This window comes from Peromyscus californicus, unplaced genomic scaffold (assembly GCF_007827085.1).
Source record: "Peromyscus californicus insignis strain IS unplaced genomic scaffold, ASM782708v3 Scaffold_6__1_contigs__length_162567912, whole genome shotgun sequence".
NCBI lineage: Eukaryota > Metazoa > Chordata > Mammalia > Rodentia > Cricetidae > Peromyscus > Peromyscus californicus.
The window spans coordinates 119,546,731-119,565,832 of record NW_026294584.1 but is presented as its reverse complement, the minus strand read 5'-3'; the positions used below and the strand labels follow the sequence as shown (position 1 = coordinate 119,565,832).

At 38.7% G+C, this 19,102-nt stretch overlaps 2 protein-coding genes across 2 annotated transcripts in view; both read right to left on the bottom strand.

Annotated features, from left to right (window-relative positions):
- The window catches only part of Cntn6 (contactin 6), a 337,384-nt gene that overhangs the window by 202,438 nt on the left and 115,844 nt on the right, over nt 1–19,102 (bottom strand).
- LOC128098623 (cofilin-1-like) lies at nt 13,919–14,698 on the bottom strand. Its single transcript, XM_052719922.1, has one exon. It carries the CDS (start codon nt 14,696–14,698, stop codon nt 13,919–13,921), a length of 780 nt encoding a protein of 259 aa, XP_052575882.1.

Genomic DNA, 19,102 nt, shown 5'->3' with positions numbered 1-19,102 from the left:
AAAAATGATTAATGTTAAAAGTAATGTGTTTGATATGATCTATTTTACATTTGGATAGGATTTTACAAAAAAAAAGACATGAAGTAGGATGAGTGTGGGATAGGTGTTATGTACGAAAGGAGTTGGTGTAGGGAGTGAATTTGATCAAAATACAATGTATGAAATTCTTAAAGAATTAAAAACTTTAAAAAATTAATAATTTCTTGTTTTCTTTTAAAAATGAATACAAGGTATTTTTAGAAAACGTATGGAGATGGTGATGATTTTTATGCACTAAGAATACACATCAGCTTTTCTGGTCTTTTTTACTAGAGAATTTTTCAACACTTTTCCCTGCTGTCTCTTCCCACACACACAAAAAAATACTGTCCTATAAAGTCATGTTAGAAATATTTCTGTGTGAAAAAGGTAATTTATTTACCTTTTTTACTTTAATTTTGAGAAAAATTCTGTTCAAAATGAGAAATATATTTACCTCATTTTTATCCCCTGAAAAGAGGTTTATGTAGCCAAGGATAGCACTGAAATCAATATGTAGTTGAAGCTGGAGAATGACCCTGAACTTCTAACCCTCCTGCCTCCACTCTCCAGTGATCAGATTATAGTCATGGACTATGTGTTTCTTGCTAGGGATAGAACCCAGGATTTATGCATCCTAGCCAAGCAGTCTACTAACTGAGCTGCATACCCAGCTCTGTAAGTGATTATATTTGTGGGAGTAACTGGCAGTGTGCAAAGGACTATTACATATACCCAATGCCACATTAATTCCCATGACACTCTTGTGATATGAGAGCAGCCATTTCAGCTTCCTAGCTGAAGAACTTAAGACAAAAAGTCTCACAATTCTGTTAAGCACATATGCAAGCATTGCAAAAAGAAAAAAAATATGTTGTCGGGGATGCCATCACAGGCCAATGAATAACCATCATCTAGCAAGGGGCTGAGGCCGAATCTGCTGCCCTCACCCCAGAGTACCTGCATGAGGAATGAACTAGAAAACCTGTTATTGTTTGTGCAGGTAGACACAAGACCTGAGCCTCAGCTGTCCCTTGCTGGTGGACTTTAAGATTAGATGAGAACACTGTCTATTCAGAGGTGACCCTAAGCATGGCAGCACTGTCTCCTCCTTCTACATCTTGGATTGAGGTCCATTCAGAGGTCAGAGACTGCCAGTGAGCAGATTCTTTTACTCGCATTGATCTCTTTCCTATTTCCTTTTGTCTTTTCACTGTATGGCAGGACTCAAATCAGTTTTCACTCTATTGTGACTTCTCATCATTCAAGACCTGCCACTCTGTGGTATTCTCCTCAGCAGAGCATAGGGACTCAGTCTCTGGTTCCCATCAATTTTTAACAGTATGAAGTCACACCAAATGATAAATAAAAGTTTGGGTTTCAAGTACTATTTTTAAACTGCTTGTCAGAATTTTCTTAGACGATAGCAGACAATTAAGTAAAGCAAGGTTTTGTTGCTCTGTCTATCCCTTCAAAGATAATTCTGGTTTTCTATACAAAAAGAGCTCCAAATCTGTGAGGACCTAATATCAAATTCAAAAAATCAAAATAGTTTTCAAGTAGTCTTCTTTAAGAATATCTCAGGATAAGAAGGGCAGATATTTTGAGCTACTGTAACAATAAGTGATCAAATAATTGTGTGGAGACACAGCATCCTATAAAATAACCTGTGATTACAATGGTACTCTAAGAAGTGATTTATTCAGTATGAAGGCAAAACTTTTACAGTACATGAGTTCCAAAAGAAACACTTCAGTAGAAAATTAAAATAAAATCTGCAATGTTGTTGAAAATGGATTCTGCTTTAATGTTCTTCCTTTATTGGTTGCTATTAGCTTTCCTGGAATTAAAATTTTCTTTTGTAAGCTCTAGCTACAATATGCTTCAATATCATACATCTTTGGGCATACTGTGCTAAAATCCAACATGGGCATGGCATGGCATATCATGTGTGTGTAATTCACGGTTGCTGGAAGAATAAGAGGGGCAGTGTCCTGATATCTATTCAAAGAGTATGTCCCACAGGCCTAACTTCTCACCCAAATCATTTAAAATTCCTTAACTTCCCAATAGCACAGACTGGAGACTAAGCATTTCACACAATGGCCTTTTGGGAGACCCTTCAGATTCAAACTTTCTTATAGTTCAAAAAGCACACCATGAAAATGAAGGTCATGTGTGTATGTGACACTTTAGTATCTTTAGTGGCATTTTTTACCTAGCCTTTGAACTAGAAGTATCCAATGGCGTAAAAATCTGAATAGAGTAATGGGACATGATGGAATTGTGAAGTCTGGTTGGGGACATGAGTCACTGATTATATGCCCTTGTGGGTATAGCTTATCCTGTGCCTTCCAGTTACTCTATACTAGGATTCCTGCCTGCTGTTTTGTGAGCTATTGTAGCACACCTTCCCTGTATGAGAAAATGACACTTTGAAAACCATGAGCAAAATAAGTCTTCCCTCCCTTCCATTCTCTTTGTCAGGCAATTCACCACAGCCATGCTCAAGGCACAGACAGAGGCCCTGACACTGGTAGGATTGAAGAACTTCCCCTTTGTTTAGCTTTAATTTTTATCATACTTAGTCTCTTAGTTGCCCAAACTGCAGTTCTCTCACCTAAATAACCCAGCCTTGGATTCGTTCAACTGCATCTTTCTCAGAATTTATGTTATATGAATAACCCTGCTTTCCTATCTCGTTTCCCTCCCTCTGATTCTGTCCCCCCAGTGTCTGTCATTTCTCCCTGTACCACTTTCTCTTCCTCTTTCTCCCTCTCTTCTCTTCTCATTTGCCATTTTTGATAGTTACTCAATACCCTCTGGTTTTTAAGACAAATCATAGAATTTTAAGATAGAAAGAGTTTACAAAGGAAAGAAAAGTAATGTCAGGAGATCAGGTCTCTTAAACTTGAACTTGTGAACTAGAGTCAGACTTGGGTCTTACATCAGAACCTCAAGCTCTAAACTAGATCTTCTACTGTGTGTTGGTGTGTAGCTTGTACAAGATTTTGCATAGGGGAGCCTCATCAGGCTTCTTATTTAGACAAAAAACTATGTTTTCAGATAGATGAGAAAGCTGAACTCATAATACTACTAGCAAAGAGATATGTCTCGCATTAAGGGAGTGAATTGAAAGCAAAACTACAAGGTTATTCCTCAACTAGTTAAACTTGGGTTTGTAGCTGGAGAGTTTTCTCACCGAGTTCCGCCAAAGCCCGGCAGTCCAACAGCCCATTTATAAAATAAACACACAGACACTTATATTACTTATAAACTGTATGGCTGTGGAAGGCTTCTTGTTATCTACTTCTTCTGTCTTAAATTAACCCATTTCTATTAATCTATAAGTTGCCACATGGCTTGTGGCTTACCAGTACCTTACATCTTGCTTGTCATGGTGGCAGCTTGCCGGTCTCTCCCCTCAGCCTTCCACTTTCCCCAATTCTCTTCTCTTTGTCCCACCTATACTTCCTGCCTGGCTACTGGCCAATAAGTGTTTAATTTATTACCCAATCAAGCAACATACACAGCATATAGAACACCCCACAGCACTTGGGGAGGTATTTAATAGTATTAAAAATCTTAGGGACAGAATGGAGATTTAGTATCTTTCAAAATATAAACAAAAGAATTATAGCTAGGGAAATATATACTAATCTAGTAATGAAGACTTTTATTTTTCAACCTTTGGCTTTAGATATTCCACATACATTTTGACACACTGATATAGTTTACCAGTGAAGTCATGGGTGAACAACTAATTTTGGGCCTATTGTTTTCAATTCAAATGAAACAAAAATTATTCTATTATAATTTGATGACAATATGTTCTACGAGTATTTTAGAAAATAGTTAACAAATTTCACTTAAAATATCTTGTCCCTCAAACATAAGATTGAAGACATATTTTGAATTATCACTTACTCTACAATGTCCAAACTTAAATAGATAAAATCAGTGTCCCTTCATTCAAGTTAACACAGAAAATCTATAAAGGAGCAAGTTTGTAGCTACATGACTGGTATGTTTGACATTTCTTTTATGCGATTCATGTTCGAGAGGACAATTACTAGTTGAAACTTTTCCTTTGATATTACAGACACATTGTGATAATTCTTATGTATGTTCCACCCACAGATTGAAATCTAGTTATTTGCATGTTGTAAAAATTTAGGTCAGCATTCCAGTTCATTAGACATGCACGGTGACTAATGATTTCAAAGTTGATGATTAGCCCTACCTGAAAAGCACTAGAGCCCTAGAAATAATTCAAAGAATATAATATAAATCACAATAAGGGTCAACCAGTACATATATTCTAGAAATATACATGAAATGTACATTTCTGATTTAGGCCAGAAGGAAATAAAAACATACATCATTGCTTTTTTGTTATGGCTGTCTCACAGAAAGAAAATCCAGCAGAAGATAAAACCCAGGAGAAGGAAATTCAACTGACAGCTATTACTTATGACTATGCTGAATTTTTTTGTGTACTGACAACATAAAATATTAATAAATTAATAACTTTATGCATGCTAAAGATCAAATATGAACAATTTCATCATAAAATAAAAGCCAAGACTAAAGACTGAACTTACACATAACTATGATCTTTGATTCTTACAAGAACACTGTAGGGCAGATTCTAATAATACTGCTTTAAATATGAGGACATTGATGTGTCAACAGCCTAAGTAACTTGCTAGAGATCTGTGGAATCTAGTTTTGAGTCTAAGAATCTAATCACCAAGCCCATACGCTAAATCATTATGAGATACACCACAGGAAGGAACGCAAAGAGGAGAATAATTAAATAGCTACTATGTAAGAGGATAAATATTATAGCAAAAGCATAAATATAATTTTAAGGGATTCCAGAGGAGGAAGCAATTAATTTGACCCGGAGGTTAGGGAAGAATGAAAAAAGAAGCAGTATTTAAGCCATGCATGTGTACAAGTATGAAAGTATGAACACTTCTAAAGGGGAAGTTATGGGGAGTAATTGCTGTGCAGAAGCAAGGCTTGTGTAAGGACTGGGAATTGCATATCAAATAAGAGGCTAAGAGAACCATGATATGAGGATGTTACAATCTATTTAGAATACCTTTGAAGAGCTGACTTTAAATGACATGACAGATAATTGTATCTGTTCTGAAAACAGAAAGCATGGGAGAGTTTTCTTTTTTAGGAGGGATTATGACATGTTTAGATCTATGATTCACTGCAGAAAAGATAAAGGAAGAGAAAATCACACATCAGAGAGATTATTTATCCAACATTTGAAAACACTGAGATAATTGGACATTGCCAGTAGGAAAGAAGCAAACAAAATGGATGAGAGAGCTATTTTGAGGCATTTAGAATTCCAGAAAAATAGAAAAGCTGATTGGCTGTGAGGAATGAGGAAAGACAATATTAAGATGATTTGGAGTCAGCCATTATGGATGAATGAATGCACGCATATATGCATGCTGTAGCCTTTCACTAAAGAGAAGAGAAAGATGAGGGGCACTTAGGCTGAGAGAGAATGAGAAAGTAGTAGTTCATTCATTTTTCTTATATTTATTGAAGAAACATTTATTAGTGGGCTTGGTATGTGCCAAAAAAATATAGCAACCACCAGGCCTGCTAAAGCTGCTGCTGCTATTGATTTTGTATTCTAATTGGAGGTGGTGTAAGATAAATCAACAAATAAATGCATGTTGTATGAGACTGTGGTAAGTACTTGAAGGAAAAGAGAGGTTTTAGTGAGACAGGAAATCTGGGTTGGGGTGGAGTGTGATTTTTATATTTTTAATTATGAAAGATGCTATAACTGATCTGCTGATATCATCTAAAGTGAATATATCATAAGATGCATGCAGAAAAACTGTAGATTGTAAAACAGGTTATGCCCTGACCCCAAGGCTCAAAGAAAGATATTTATATAATTTAATTGCAACAAAGCAGTGGCTTAGAGCAGAGTGCCTATGATGGAAGTTAATAAATTGAAGTTCAAGATCTGCTGTCCTTTTGTTTGTGTTGTTTTAAAGATTGAGACAGTGACCGTTGTGATGCATTAGAAGAAACAGTAAGTCAATGACAATATAAAGCATTTCTTCAGTCTCAGAAAACAGACATATCCAGGAATAATTGTGCTCCCATTTGGGAAAAGAGTCATACTGTGTTGTGTGATATTTTGATCACGTTCTGACATGCCTGAGACTGCCAACAAAGTTTGTTTCGAGTAACATGGCAGAACTACGAGCTGCTAGCTGACCAAAATTAACCACAGAGGTTTTGGATGACTGAGGACAGAGAGACACAGGAAGTAGTGGTGGGGCATAGAGAGGGTCTTAGTCGTTTTGGATGGAGAAATGAGAGAGAGAGAGGGAGATGGGGGGGGGAGAGGGAGAGAGAGAGAGAGAGAGGCAGAGACAGAGACAGAGACAGAGACAGAGAGACAGAGGGAGAGAGAGAAAGAATAAGAGAGAAGAGAGAGAGAGAGAGAGTAGGTCTCTGGTCATTAATCTGCCGCTTCTCTGATCATTGAGGTTCTGACTGATATCTGACACCCAAGGTTTTATTGGTAAATAATAATTAGATAAATTATTTAACAATGTAATAAATTAGTAGTATAGGTAAGAAATAAGAGTGTGTGTGTATGTGTGTGTTTGTGTGTGTGTGTGTGTTTGTTACAAACACCTGTGATTGTAAGTGTGCATATATGTGTACGTGTGTCATGTACATGTGCACTCACTTTGCATGAACCACCATCTCCAGCCTTTTAATGTGGACTCTGGGGCTCAAATTCAGGTCTTCATGATTATCAGACAAGCTCTTTATTGACTGAACTATTTCCCTAGCTCCAAGTGTGGTTTATTTTCAATGTTGTTTGTGATTTCTATCAGGCCTCTTGCTAAAAATGTCTAAGGTGCCATTCTATTACATGAGTCTGGAATTTAAGGGATATTCTCTCGCTGTGTATGTATTTGAGGACTATTAGGATGAGCGCCTACAAGAAAAAGATCTAACCATGGAGCCTTATGTCAGAACAATAATTAAAACCAGAATGGCCATGTGAACTACTAAAGATGCTGAGAAAGAACAGGCGGTCCTGAAGGGGGTGGTCTTCAGACAGTGATGGGCTGAGTCTACAGTTTATGAAGGGTTTCCATAGGAGGAAAAGGTTTGCTCCAGCGAGAGATGTTAGTGTTAATGAGTTGAAAGAGAACTAAAGTATGAGATTTAGCAATACAGAAGATACTACTTTGAACCTGAAAACACCTGCAGACCAGTGTATCAGGGAAGGAGCATGGTCAAGAAAGAAGATAAAGAAACATTTGAAAATAGTGAATAAGGAAAAGTAATTCAACATGGATCTCTATAATCTGGTGTAAGGAGTAAAGGTAATACTGGAGAAATAGTCAGGATCTTGAGTTTAGTTACTCTATTGAGATGAAGACCTACAGCGTGTTTCCATGCTCTGAATGCCTTGAGTTTATAGAAAACTTGATGGTGGACGAAAGGATCAAGATAATAGCTAGTCTGGTGATGTGGATTTGACAGGAGAGGTACCTGCCTTACTGTGCAATGGGGAGCCCTCAGTGAGGTATGAGGGTCATGCAGAATAGCAGGAAGAAAGGCAGAATAACTAGTCACATAAGGACAACATGCTGTTACATACAAACAACACGGTGCAACATATGGACAACATGGTTTAACATGCAGGAACAACACCCGATTACATTCAGAAAACAACCAGGTATGGATGGACAATATGTTGTATACGATATTGAAATTCTGTTAAAATTATTTTTTATTTTGTTCTTACTCCTTTGAAAGTAGGACAAATGGCATAAGGTGAGACAAAAAATGGGAGAGGTATAAGAAATTTGAGGGAAATGGTCAGGTAAATGATTATCAGGAAAATGAGAAAATGTTTAGACCACTGCAAGGCAATAGGACATTCCAGAAAAATGTGTGAAAGATTTCAATCTAGACATAAAAAGATTTCAGAGTGTCCTTGTGGAGTGTACTGTTTTGATTAATTCTGCTTCCAATGTCTTCTACTTCACCACAATGTGATGAGGAAAAAACTATTAAGAATAAAAATGATTCTTAGCCATCAAAAAGCATATAAATTATGTCCAGTGAAAAGCTGGTGATTTTTTCCCCAATTTTCCCTTGTGGATAAACCAGGCATTTAGTTTATTTTTGTAACAGTATCCTTGAAGAATAATTCATATGTCATGAGATTCAGCCATGATAAATCTGCCTCTGTTTATAAATTCATTCTAACAATCTTTATGAACTGTGGATATATGTTTCATACTTGCCTTGGTAAAATCACAACATTTAACTGGTTCCTTTCTCAATTAATACACTACAAAAAGTATCATCTTCACTTCTCATTTGCATTTAAGATTCATGATTTTGGTGCCTGAAAATGTACCCTTAGAAGATGATAAGCTTGAATTGCCTGGGGAAGGTGTGAAATGTAGACAAAACAGCAGATAGGTACAAACAATAAGCTGGCTAGAGCGAGGTTACTTGGCATTGTTTTGTAAAAGTATTGATAACATGGATGAGAGGAAAAATACAGTATAACTCAGGATGTCTCAATATCTATGACACTGACAAAAGAGAGATATTAAAAACAAAGGAAGACATATAAGCAGACACTTTTTAGGATATCACTGTATTCACTTCCTTTGTGGCTTTAACAAATCACCTCAAACTTAATGGGGAATGTGATGGTTAATTTTCTTTGTCAACTTCACTAACTCTAATTGAATCATGATGTAAAGGCACCTTTGAGTGTGTCTCTAAGAATGTTTCCAGAAATGTTAAACTAATAAGGGAAGACCCCAAGGAATGTGTGTGGTACTCTCTTACAGGCTGGGTTCCAGAACTGAATGAAAATGAGAGCTGAGAGCAGGAATTCCCTGTGCTGCTTCCTGACGTTGGATACAATGTGACTCAAGCTCTTGTTGCTATGACTTTCCTATCATGAGGGGCTGGCCCATCACACTGTGAGTCGAAATAAACTTTCTTCTTTTTTATCCCATCTATCTATCTATCTATCTATCTATCTATCTATCTATCTATCTATCTATCTATCATCTACTTACATTTATGTGTTTATGCAAACATACATGTGCATACACGTAGAGATCAGAGAACAACACGCCAGTCTCAGTTCTCTCCTTCTACCATATGAGTCATAGGGGTGTCAGGTGTTATGTCATGTGCATTTACCTGCTACATCATCTTACAGACCCAAACCTTTTCTTCAAGTTGCTTTTGTCAGATACTTTTGTCAGATACTGTACGACAACAATAAGAAAAGTACTTAATAGCACATCAAACAACAAAGCTATGTTATCTGGCAATTTTGTGACTCAGAATTCCAAACTGTATCTCACTGGCTAAGTGCCCCCATTTCTAGCCTTTGCTTCTTCCTTGGCTCATGCACAGTTTTCTCCACTCCAACAGTGGGCAGCAATACATTCCGTTCTCCTCTCATAAGCTGACTGACTTTACATCCACAGTTACCTTTCCTCCCACTCTCTTGTATTCTCTTTTTCTCTTTCACCTTTAAAGACATTTGTGATTACTTTTTGCCAAAAAGCTAACCTAAGATATTCGTCCCATTTCCAAGAGCCGATAAGCAACCTCAATATATATGTACCCTTCATTCTTCTTTACCTTGTAAATATTAGACATCTATACTTTGCAGGGATACAGAAATGTAGGTGGCATTTTTCTGACTGTTTCATCCATCATTGTGGAAACAAAGAAAAGGAATGGTTGATGTAATTAATAGTAATATTTGTTGAACATGTTAAGAATTACAATGGAAACAGAAGCCCAAGAACAGCAATAAAACATAGGTTTGTTATCAAGAAATCTCCCATGTGTCCTTTGGAAGAAACTGCCTGATCAAAGTTACAATGGATTGAGACATACAGGCCATGCTTAAGCCAGGGGCAAAGAGAAAATGGTGCAGAGAAGTCAGACGATAAAGAAAAGAGATGAGCAAAAAGCACAGCAGGGCCTAGACAAGTTGTTTGTATGTGTGTGTTTCAGTTCTGATTATTTTTAGTTTTAGAATGAAAGAGGCAAACCTATTTGTAGACGGACACGGACGGAGAAGCTGAGCAGGAGACTCGGATTCTATCTTTTGAACTTCTGGGTCTTTGACCCTATTGCTCGCCCACTTTTAGAGCATTTCAACATTAACCTTTGAAAAATAACAGCTGGCTGTCAAGTATGCTGAGAACCTAAAAGCACTTTCCTAAAATGTCCCAGACTAAAGACGCTACAACACCCCACAAAACCCATTATTATCATCCAAATATTACCATGGCCCATGGGTTTCTCTGAGAGATAAGAGTGTGTCTCTGTGAAATGTCACTGACTCCAATGCATACACCAACAACAAATGGAAAGGAGAACATTTAGGGAAAAAAAAACCTGAATAAATAACTCAGAAAATATTAAACTCCAAATAGCAAGTACAGATATGTACCACAAATGTGCAGTGTTTGAAGATAATAGACATGTAATTTTGTAACATGGCCCTCAGCTAAGGATGCCATTTCATCCACCCTGCTTCTCGGTGCTTACGCCTGGCATAAATGTCTTAATGAAATCAGTGATTTGAGGTTACTTGTCACCCAAGTGGCCTCCTGTGGTGAGCTCTGGCTGCATCTCATTCCCATGGTTGTCACCTAAGCTTCCTGCTCTGTAGCTGCACTCTCTCTCAATCCAGGCACGTCCTTCCTTTTCATGCCCTCTGTGCCAGGCAAAAATGCCACCAAATTTGTCAGAAAAGACTTGCCCTTTGTGAAACTAACCTGATTATATTTTATCAGCTTCTATCTTTCTGAGTGTTTGGTAACCTCATCCCTTAGTACTGTCTCAGAGATCTTGCCTACAGCCAAGGGCAGATCTGCTCACTTATAATTTCCTGTTTCTTTTCTTTCTGAGTTTTTCCCTCACAGACTGGCTGAGTGAGGTGTTTTTTATTTTCTTTTCTTGGTTGCTGTTGTGTTTCTATCTTGCTCTAAGTGTGAAAGGTTTCTGCTACAGCCATCCTTGTTTGGATTTAAATTTTATGAATTTAAAAATAGCTCTATTTTTTCCTAATTCATCATAGAGATATTTTGAGTTTACAAATGATAATCATTGGTTGATAAAAACCCATATATTAAACGCTTAAAGTTTATCTTCCTATGAGGAAATGGGCTGCATACTGACATAACAGAGCAGGCGTTCTCTCTGTTTCCCTCTGGCTGCATACATCACTTTAAACTTCATAAACACCATAATTATACTAGACTGAATTCGAATATGAAATAAGAAAATGAAGTAGCATCCTCTGATTCATTATGCTATATTGTTTTCTCCCCAGTATAAACATTAGATGACGGGAATAGTTTACAGAAATGAAGTTTAATTTTTTTCCAGACTCATAATCAACAAAAGATCTTCATATTTCTCTGATGAGCAGGAAGACAGTTCCCTGGGTGGGAGAAGACCTTGGAAATTTCTGTCTATTCCTTCAAGGTTCCAGCAGTTCTGATTTGCAGCTGCTATTGTTGTTTCTAGGTTTTTCACTTCAGTATTTGAACACAAACACTTTCCCTTGGATGTTACAAGGGTAAGAGTGCATCAGGCTTTCGCTTCTTCTTCCTTCCCTGCCTATGCTTCACTTTTCTCTCCAATACATAGCCATTTGTTCCAATGTTCTTCATCGCAGAAAAAATAAAACATGGGGAATACCTGGCATTACTCACTGGTAAACACATGTTCCATTTATACAAACAACACATTATAATATTAAGACTCTTATTCCTAGCCATTACAAAAATTATAAATGTTCAATGTGGGATATTTACAAAATTCAGAATTATAAATTAAAAGTACTCAAGTCTACCATTGAAAAATAGCTATCAGGAAATTAAACAACTTGATTTTCAAACGTTAAGCATAATTCATTGTGTGTGATGTATCTACATGCTCGTGATTTTCTTCTGTAATATAGGCAGCAAAAGTCATGTTTCTTCCACGTTGAGAATCATTTCTCAGCATGAATTTTCAGAAGGTGAATTGCTATATATAGGGGGATTCAAGTTTGGGGTGCTTTGATAATGAGTGTAATTTCTGTCTAAAGCAATGGAGGGAAGTTGCAGCCTGCGTTACACTGCAGATGACCCACACTGATATTTGAAAGATAGTAGTGACAGTGACGTTTCTGACAGGATGCTCAGTACTGTAGCTACTGATATGGCTTCCGTTATTTGATTTCTATCTTACCAGGACTCTATGATTAAAATGTTGTGTTTTTTTTCCTACTTAATAAAGAACTTAAACCAGTTAAAATAACATTTGAAGTCATGGTATTAACTATCTTAAGCATGAAGAATTCAGAGTGAATGGACTCAGAAAAGCAAGGAAAATAAATGAAAAATGCCTCATGGGAGAGAACTCAGAACTCCTTTAACCCCAGCATGATTGATGCATAAGCAGGAAAGGAATACGTTGGAGGCCAGTGTGAGATAGTTGTAAGGCCTAGTTTCAAAATTAAAGTAGTGAATTCCAGTTAAGCAAAGACTGGACAGGACACTGCTCTGTGGAGATAACCAAAATGACTTTAACCATGTATGTCACCTATGAAGTCACAGAAGCCACTGTGTGCTGCTAATTGCACAAGATTAGGCCAATCAGCATTCCACCAGGGATGGAACAGGGCCTCTGGGGCCCCACCGCTCCCAGAGGACACACTGATATTCAGAGGTTTCAGTGGAAGGGTAAGTAGTCACATTCCTCAGCGGTGTACACACTGAAACACTGCTCTTACTAAGGTAAATAGCTCCAGGTTCAGTGACAGACTCTGCCTTAATATCGTAAGATGGAGAATAAAAGAAGAGAACATCCTATGTCATCCTCTGGCCTCTACTTGCACATGCACAGAATGGGCACATTCATGTATACAGATGCAAACTGCGCGTGTGCACGCGTGCACACACACACACACACACACACTCACAAACACACACAAAGGGGAATGGAGAGAGAGAGAGAGAGAGAGAGAGAGAGAGAGAGAGAGAGAGAGAGAGAAGAAAAGCGTTTGAGAAGTCTAAATACAGGGCTTCCGTGAACCACATGCTGAGGGGAGAAGGGAGAGAGTTGGTCTCTGACCACAAGGTCTGCACAGTACATGCGTACCCCATCCCCCAACCTGCTGCAAGCACGAATAAATGTAATTTAACAAATTCTAAATCCAAAGCTTGGTAAGCAAGACATGTTGGTACACATTCGTAGCCTTGAAAACTGGGCAGCCTAGGCAAGAGGGCTGTAAGTTTGAGGTCAGCCTGGGCAAACAGCAGGACTTTGTCAAAATCAACAACAACAACAACAAAAACACACCTGCCTTTAAACTTCTAATTGGAGAATGGTTTTATTGTTTGTTTGTTTTTTTGCCATAAGAGAAAATTCAGAGTTAGGACAATGCTATTTTGTCCTTAATTTCTGTCAGAACACAAAGTGCCACAATCCTTTGGATTTTCTTTTATCTTGACCTTACCATTTCTATGGCTGCTTCAGAAATTTAACAGGTGGCCCATCCACAAAATGCCACCTGTACTGTAAGACTCAATCTTGGCACAGTCCTTACTAGGTACAGCTGTCTCCTCTTTTTTTTTTTTTTTTTTAATTGAAGGTCCTTTACTGGTCCTGGTTCCATGAGTGGCAGAGAACAAGGGGAAGCGGAGGCAACCAGCTGGCTCAGGGAGGGTCATTTCCACATTTCATTTACACACAGAACTAAACAGACAAGCACAGAGTCACTATTGTGGTTAAAAGTTGGCAGCATGGGATAGGGGGAGATGAGGAGTAGTGGGTGTCGTTAAAAAAAGCAGGCTCCCCCGAAACTGGGTGCCTGGGAAGGGACTTGGTCTGCTTCAACCCAAGAGGAATCAGAAGATAAAAGCAGTTTGGGAAGGCCAGAACCATTAGGGTGGAGGGAGGAGGACGGTCCAGGGTGTCGGGGGAGGGGGGGGGTACATTTGGCAACTGGGTAGAAGGGATTACCCTCCCCCTGCTGGGATCCCCCCAGCCCCTCTGGTCTGGCAGGAAGCGGGCAGCCTGCAACACCCATGAGCAGGTCTGGGGCTGCTAGATGCTCCAGGCAGGGGGCTGGAGGCAGCTCACAAAGGCTTGCGCTGCCATGTAGTTTTTCTGCCAGGGTACAGCGGTCCTTGACCTCCTCATAGCAGTTGGCTTGCAAATCATGCTTGATTCCTGTCAGCTTCTTCTTGATGGCATCCTTGGAGCTGGCATAGATAATTTTGCTCTCAAGGGGTGCCCTCTCAGGGTCCCAGAAGATGAACCCCAGGTCCTCCTTCTTGCTCTCCTTGGTCTCATAGGTTGCATCATAGAGAGCATAGCGGCAGTCCTTGTCTGGCAGCATCTTGACAAAAGCGATGTTGGGGTCGTCTACAGTCTGCCCCACATCTACCAGAATCTCCTTGCCCTCCTCCAGGATGATGTTCTTCTTGTCCTCACTCAGGAAGAAGAGCACTGCCTTCTTACATTTCTTCATTTCTTCTGGCGTTGAAGACTTGCGTACTTTCATGTCATTGAACACCTTGATGACACCATCGGAGACAGCCACAGGAGAGGTCATGTTTCCAGAAGCAAAAGGGAGACAGGGAGAGCTACAGAAGAACTGAGCCTGCTGCTGCTGGGATCCGACTGAACCCAGCTGTCTCCTCTTGTTGAATGTCTAACAGTGGAAACAGGGGCTTTCTCTGACTCTTTTACGGACTTTTGGGACCCTACTCCTCATACTGGGTCACCTTGCCCAACCTTAATACGTGGGGAGGTGCTTAGTGTTACTGCAACTTGATACTCCATGGTTTGTTGATATTCATGGGATACTTGCCCCTTTCTAAACAGAAATGGAGGCGGAGTGTTTGGGGGTGGGAATAAAGGGGGTTGGGGGAGGGACTGAGAGGAGAGGAGGGAAGGGAAACTTTAGAAACTGCAGCCTGGATTTAAAAAATAAAATAAATAAATAATTAATAAAGAAAGAAAGAAAGGAAAGAAAGAAAGAAAGAAAGAAAGAGAAAGAAAGAAAGAAAGAAAGAAAGAAAGAAAGAAAGAAAGAAAGAAAGAAAGAAAGAAAGAAAGAAAGAAAGAAAGAAAGAAAGAAAGAAAGAAAGAAAAGAAAAAAACACATGCTGGGTCATCCTCATAGATACATATCTTCCAGCTTGAGCCTTCCTAGTTACTTAGCTTCTTTTGGTCTGTGGATTGTATCATGGTTATCCTTTACTTGATGCCTGATATCCACCTCTAGGAGAATGTATATCATATTTATCCTTCTTGGTCTGGTTACCTCACTTGTATATGATTGTTTTCTAGTTCCATCCATTGAATCCTCCCAATGGGACATACGAAGCTTGAACTGGCCCTCTCTTGTAACCAGGCAAGACTTTCAGTGGAGGGATTGGGACTCCAAACCACCCATGTAACCTCTGACCTAGAATTTGCCTTGCCTACAAGATATGCTGAAACAAAAGTGAGGAAGAAATTATGGGAGTGGCCAACTAATGACAAGTTCAACTTGAGATCCATGCTATGAGAGGGAGCCCACCCCTGACACAGCCTGGAGGGCCAGGAACCAGAGAAAGAGCAGTCCAGAGACCCAGAACCAAACAGGACTGACCAAAAAAAAAAAAAAAAAAGAGTTACTTAAATGATTCCTACCTAACCAGTACTTTCTTTTTTTTTTTTTTTTTTAGGGATTCTAGCCATTGGATTTCAGGCCAAACATAAGTCCAGGATGATTTCATTTCAAGACCCTTAAATAATCACTTCTACAAAACCTCTCCCTGAATAAGATCCTATTTATATAGTTTACAGGTGAGTATGAATTTTGGAGAAGACACCACAGGCCACTGTGCTGCTGCTCAGTGTGTTTTTAATTGTCTTATATGGGAGATATGGAATGTGGGACAGCTGAGAAAGCTAGTAGAAGGATATAAGTCTGTCCCTATGTTCCAATTATTAGAATGTTTCTTGATTTATCTGGGCCCCACCACACACCAGCAAAATTGGAATTGTACTTCAAAGGAGAAAATAATAATATTATTTCAAATTTATTTGAATGTAGGTTTTATGTTTACTGTCGCTTTGTTTTGTGTTTTGGGGATTACTTTGAAGAATTAATTTAAGAAAGCAACTTAATTATTTGTATAATTCCAAGGAAATGTTAGTGAAGAGAAGGCTTATATCCATCAGGGAAAAAAATTTCACTACTTTCTGGCCTCCCATTCTCCCTGGGAACGTTGGCCTAAACACTGTGCATCTAGTAAACATGCCTCCAGAAGCCAGGTGCAAATAGCCCAGCTTCCCCCTCTGTCTTCAGCCTGACTTCATCACTCCCAGTAGAAGCACTCTTAGGTAGATTCCTTGTGAATTATCAGAAAATGCTTGTTGTTTCATTGTATGAGTTAAGGCAAGGATGGTTTTTAGAATCATAATCACTCCTCTTTAATCACCATGCATCATTGGCACTGGGATAGCATATGGAATGTTATTTAATGGGATTTCTAAAACAGTATAGGCATTACTAGTATTTCACTTAATAGCAATAAGCCTGAGTTTCTGAATCTTCTTTGTTCCTAGACACACAGCTAGGGAAATGAGAAGCTCCTATCTTTATCAGATGCGGACTTCATACCCAGCTAGGTTCTATTTCACTACCTTGCTGTGTGTTTACCTCTTGTAAGTAATTGTTCCAGTTGTCTCTATTTGCTTCTTTATGTATTTTTACTGTATGAGCTCCTCAGGTTTCATTAAATGTATATAACTGACTTGGGGATAAAAATGCCCACTTATAACTTCTCACTACAATTTGATTTCGACAACTCTAACAATGAAACTCCTAGCAGATCACAAAGACTGATTGATTAGTGCGTTTTCAGGGCTGTGCTGAGAATCGCTGGCACTTCTCTTCCTAGCACATCCAGAAAATGGATGAGGTTAGACACAAATGGTCTCATTAACCAGAAGCTACTTCAGTATAGTCAATGACCAGTCAAAGATTAATCAGAAACCAGGACCTTGCTGTTCAGGTGGCTGAGAGATGATCCCGAGCTGTGTGTCAATGAACAATGGCACCCAAATGACTGATGGCCAATTATGTCTATAAGCTGAAACAACTAGCTATGACTCTCTCAGGCAGACACAGGCAGTGAAGAGGAGAATCTCAGAATTGTCTCTTGTGTCATAGAAAATGCTTTTGTCCCTCAAGGGTTTCAGAGAAGCTGACAGATCCACAAATGGCACAGAATTAATAGTTGATGATCTGAACATCTGCTCTGTTCACTTCCTAGAGGTTTCCCTCCCTCGGGTGCTGGCCACCACAGACATAGGGGTGCCTGACCTGCTTCCTACCCCAGGTTGGCAAGATACAATTTTAGCCTATCTTGGTTTATCTCTGAATGTTCGGGACATATGTTAGTATTATATAATGATTTCTGGATGTTCATTTTGTGAATCAATAATAATGAATATTACAAATGTCAGATTTTAAATATTATTCTTATACTTAATTTATTTCCTACATACTCACCTTCAACTCTTCTGTGCAGAGTGTATTTTGTTTTTTATTTAGTTGATTTTTCTTTTGAGTAAGAATTTCCTAGGGACTTACAATATGCCAGGGCTTGGTCTAGGATTTTGCAACTCTGTCAGCTCTCATGTCAACATTATATTCTTTCAGTAAGTATTTAATGGGTATCTCTTCATTGGCAGTCATGTTTAGAAACAGAATATACAGCAAAGATCAGTAAACAAACCCGCACATACCTGTCCTTGTCATAGATCTGAAAAATAAAGAACAATATTACTACTGTCTTCCTTTTAGCAGAGTAGTTGGCTGAGGTCATGAAAAATCCATCTCTAGAGTCACCCAGGCACCCAAGTGTGGAGCCCTTACCACTAATAAAAACACACAGCCTCCACACCATGCTTTCTGCTGTGTGTTTTCTAAGCTATTTCTTTAGAGGGTATCACACTAAAGAAATAAAGAAGGCTCATGGTCTCTGGGTGAATGTTTAGTTTAAGCAAATGCCAAATGCAGTTAAGCAATGCCCATCTTGAAAACAAATTCTTTCTGATTGAGTCACCCATTTAAAGGAGCTATTTTCTTAAGGACTGGCAAATTAGCCTGGAGTTTTGCATCACTAATAATGAGATGGTGCGGTAAGAAGCCAATCTTTCTCTAGGTCTTTTTGTTTCGTGGGAAAGAAAGCACTTTTTTCTGATTGGAGTGCCAAGGTTAGGTTGGGGGGATAATTAGCTGCAGTTAAGTTTCGTAAGAGGACCTGCTTTGGCTCATAGGGGGAAAAAGGTGTTGCTGAATGGTAGATTATCTGGGATAGAGTTCCATGAGCAAATAGAAAATAACTGTGATGTAGTCCCATAGAAGGTGGAAACACAATTACACAAAAGGTAAAAACACTAAGATCTTATGCATAATGAATGAGATCAATCATTTGTCAAAGCAGTCCTAGGGGTCGGATATGAATGTGTACCTGAAAATGTTGGTGGACACCCAAGTTCCTTCAAAGGGTGAACTGAGAAGCAGAATAAAGTAGACCTAAAGGAAAGGTTGTGGGTTCAATCTGTTACCCTTTGTTATCATGATGACCACAAAACCATTATAGCATGTTGGTATCTCTACTGACACAGAAAACCAAAGTAAAAAGAATATGAGGTTGATGGTATTTTAATCGTATTCCTCAGGCAAGACAGATTTTCCACCAATGATCCACTCATTCTTGAATGAATCACTTTTTTTGAATCAATAATAATACTAAAGCTGATTGTTTATTTAATGAGTTGAACTGTATTCTAAGTACTTGCCGAGTAAAACATTGACCTTACCCAAGAAAATGTCTTTTGCTTTACCAGAGAGACAATTTCTGGGACATGAGAATGCCCTACTTATCCAATAAGACTATGGCTTTGTCTGGAGTTCTGAGCGATAAGCTACATATTCTATGCCAGGAATGTGATT

Excerpts from the sequence above, each read along its gene's own strand:
- LOC128098623 (XM_052719922.1), bottom strand. The coding sequence starts at position 14,698 with ATGACCTCTCCTGTGGCTGTCTCCGATGGTGTCATCAAGGTGTTCAAT.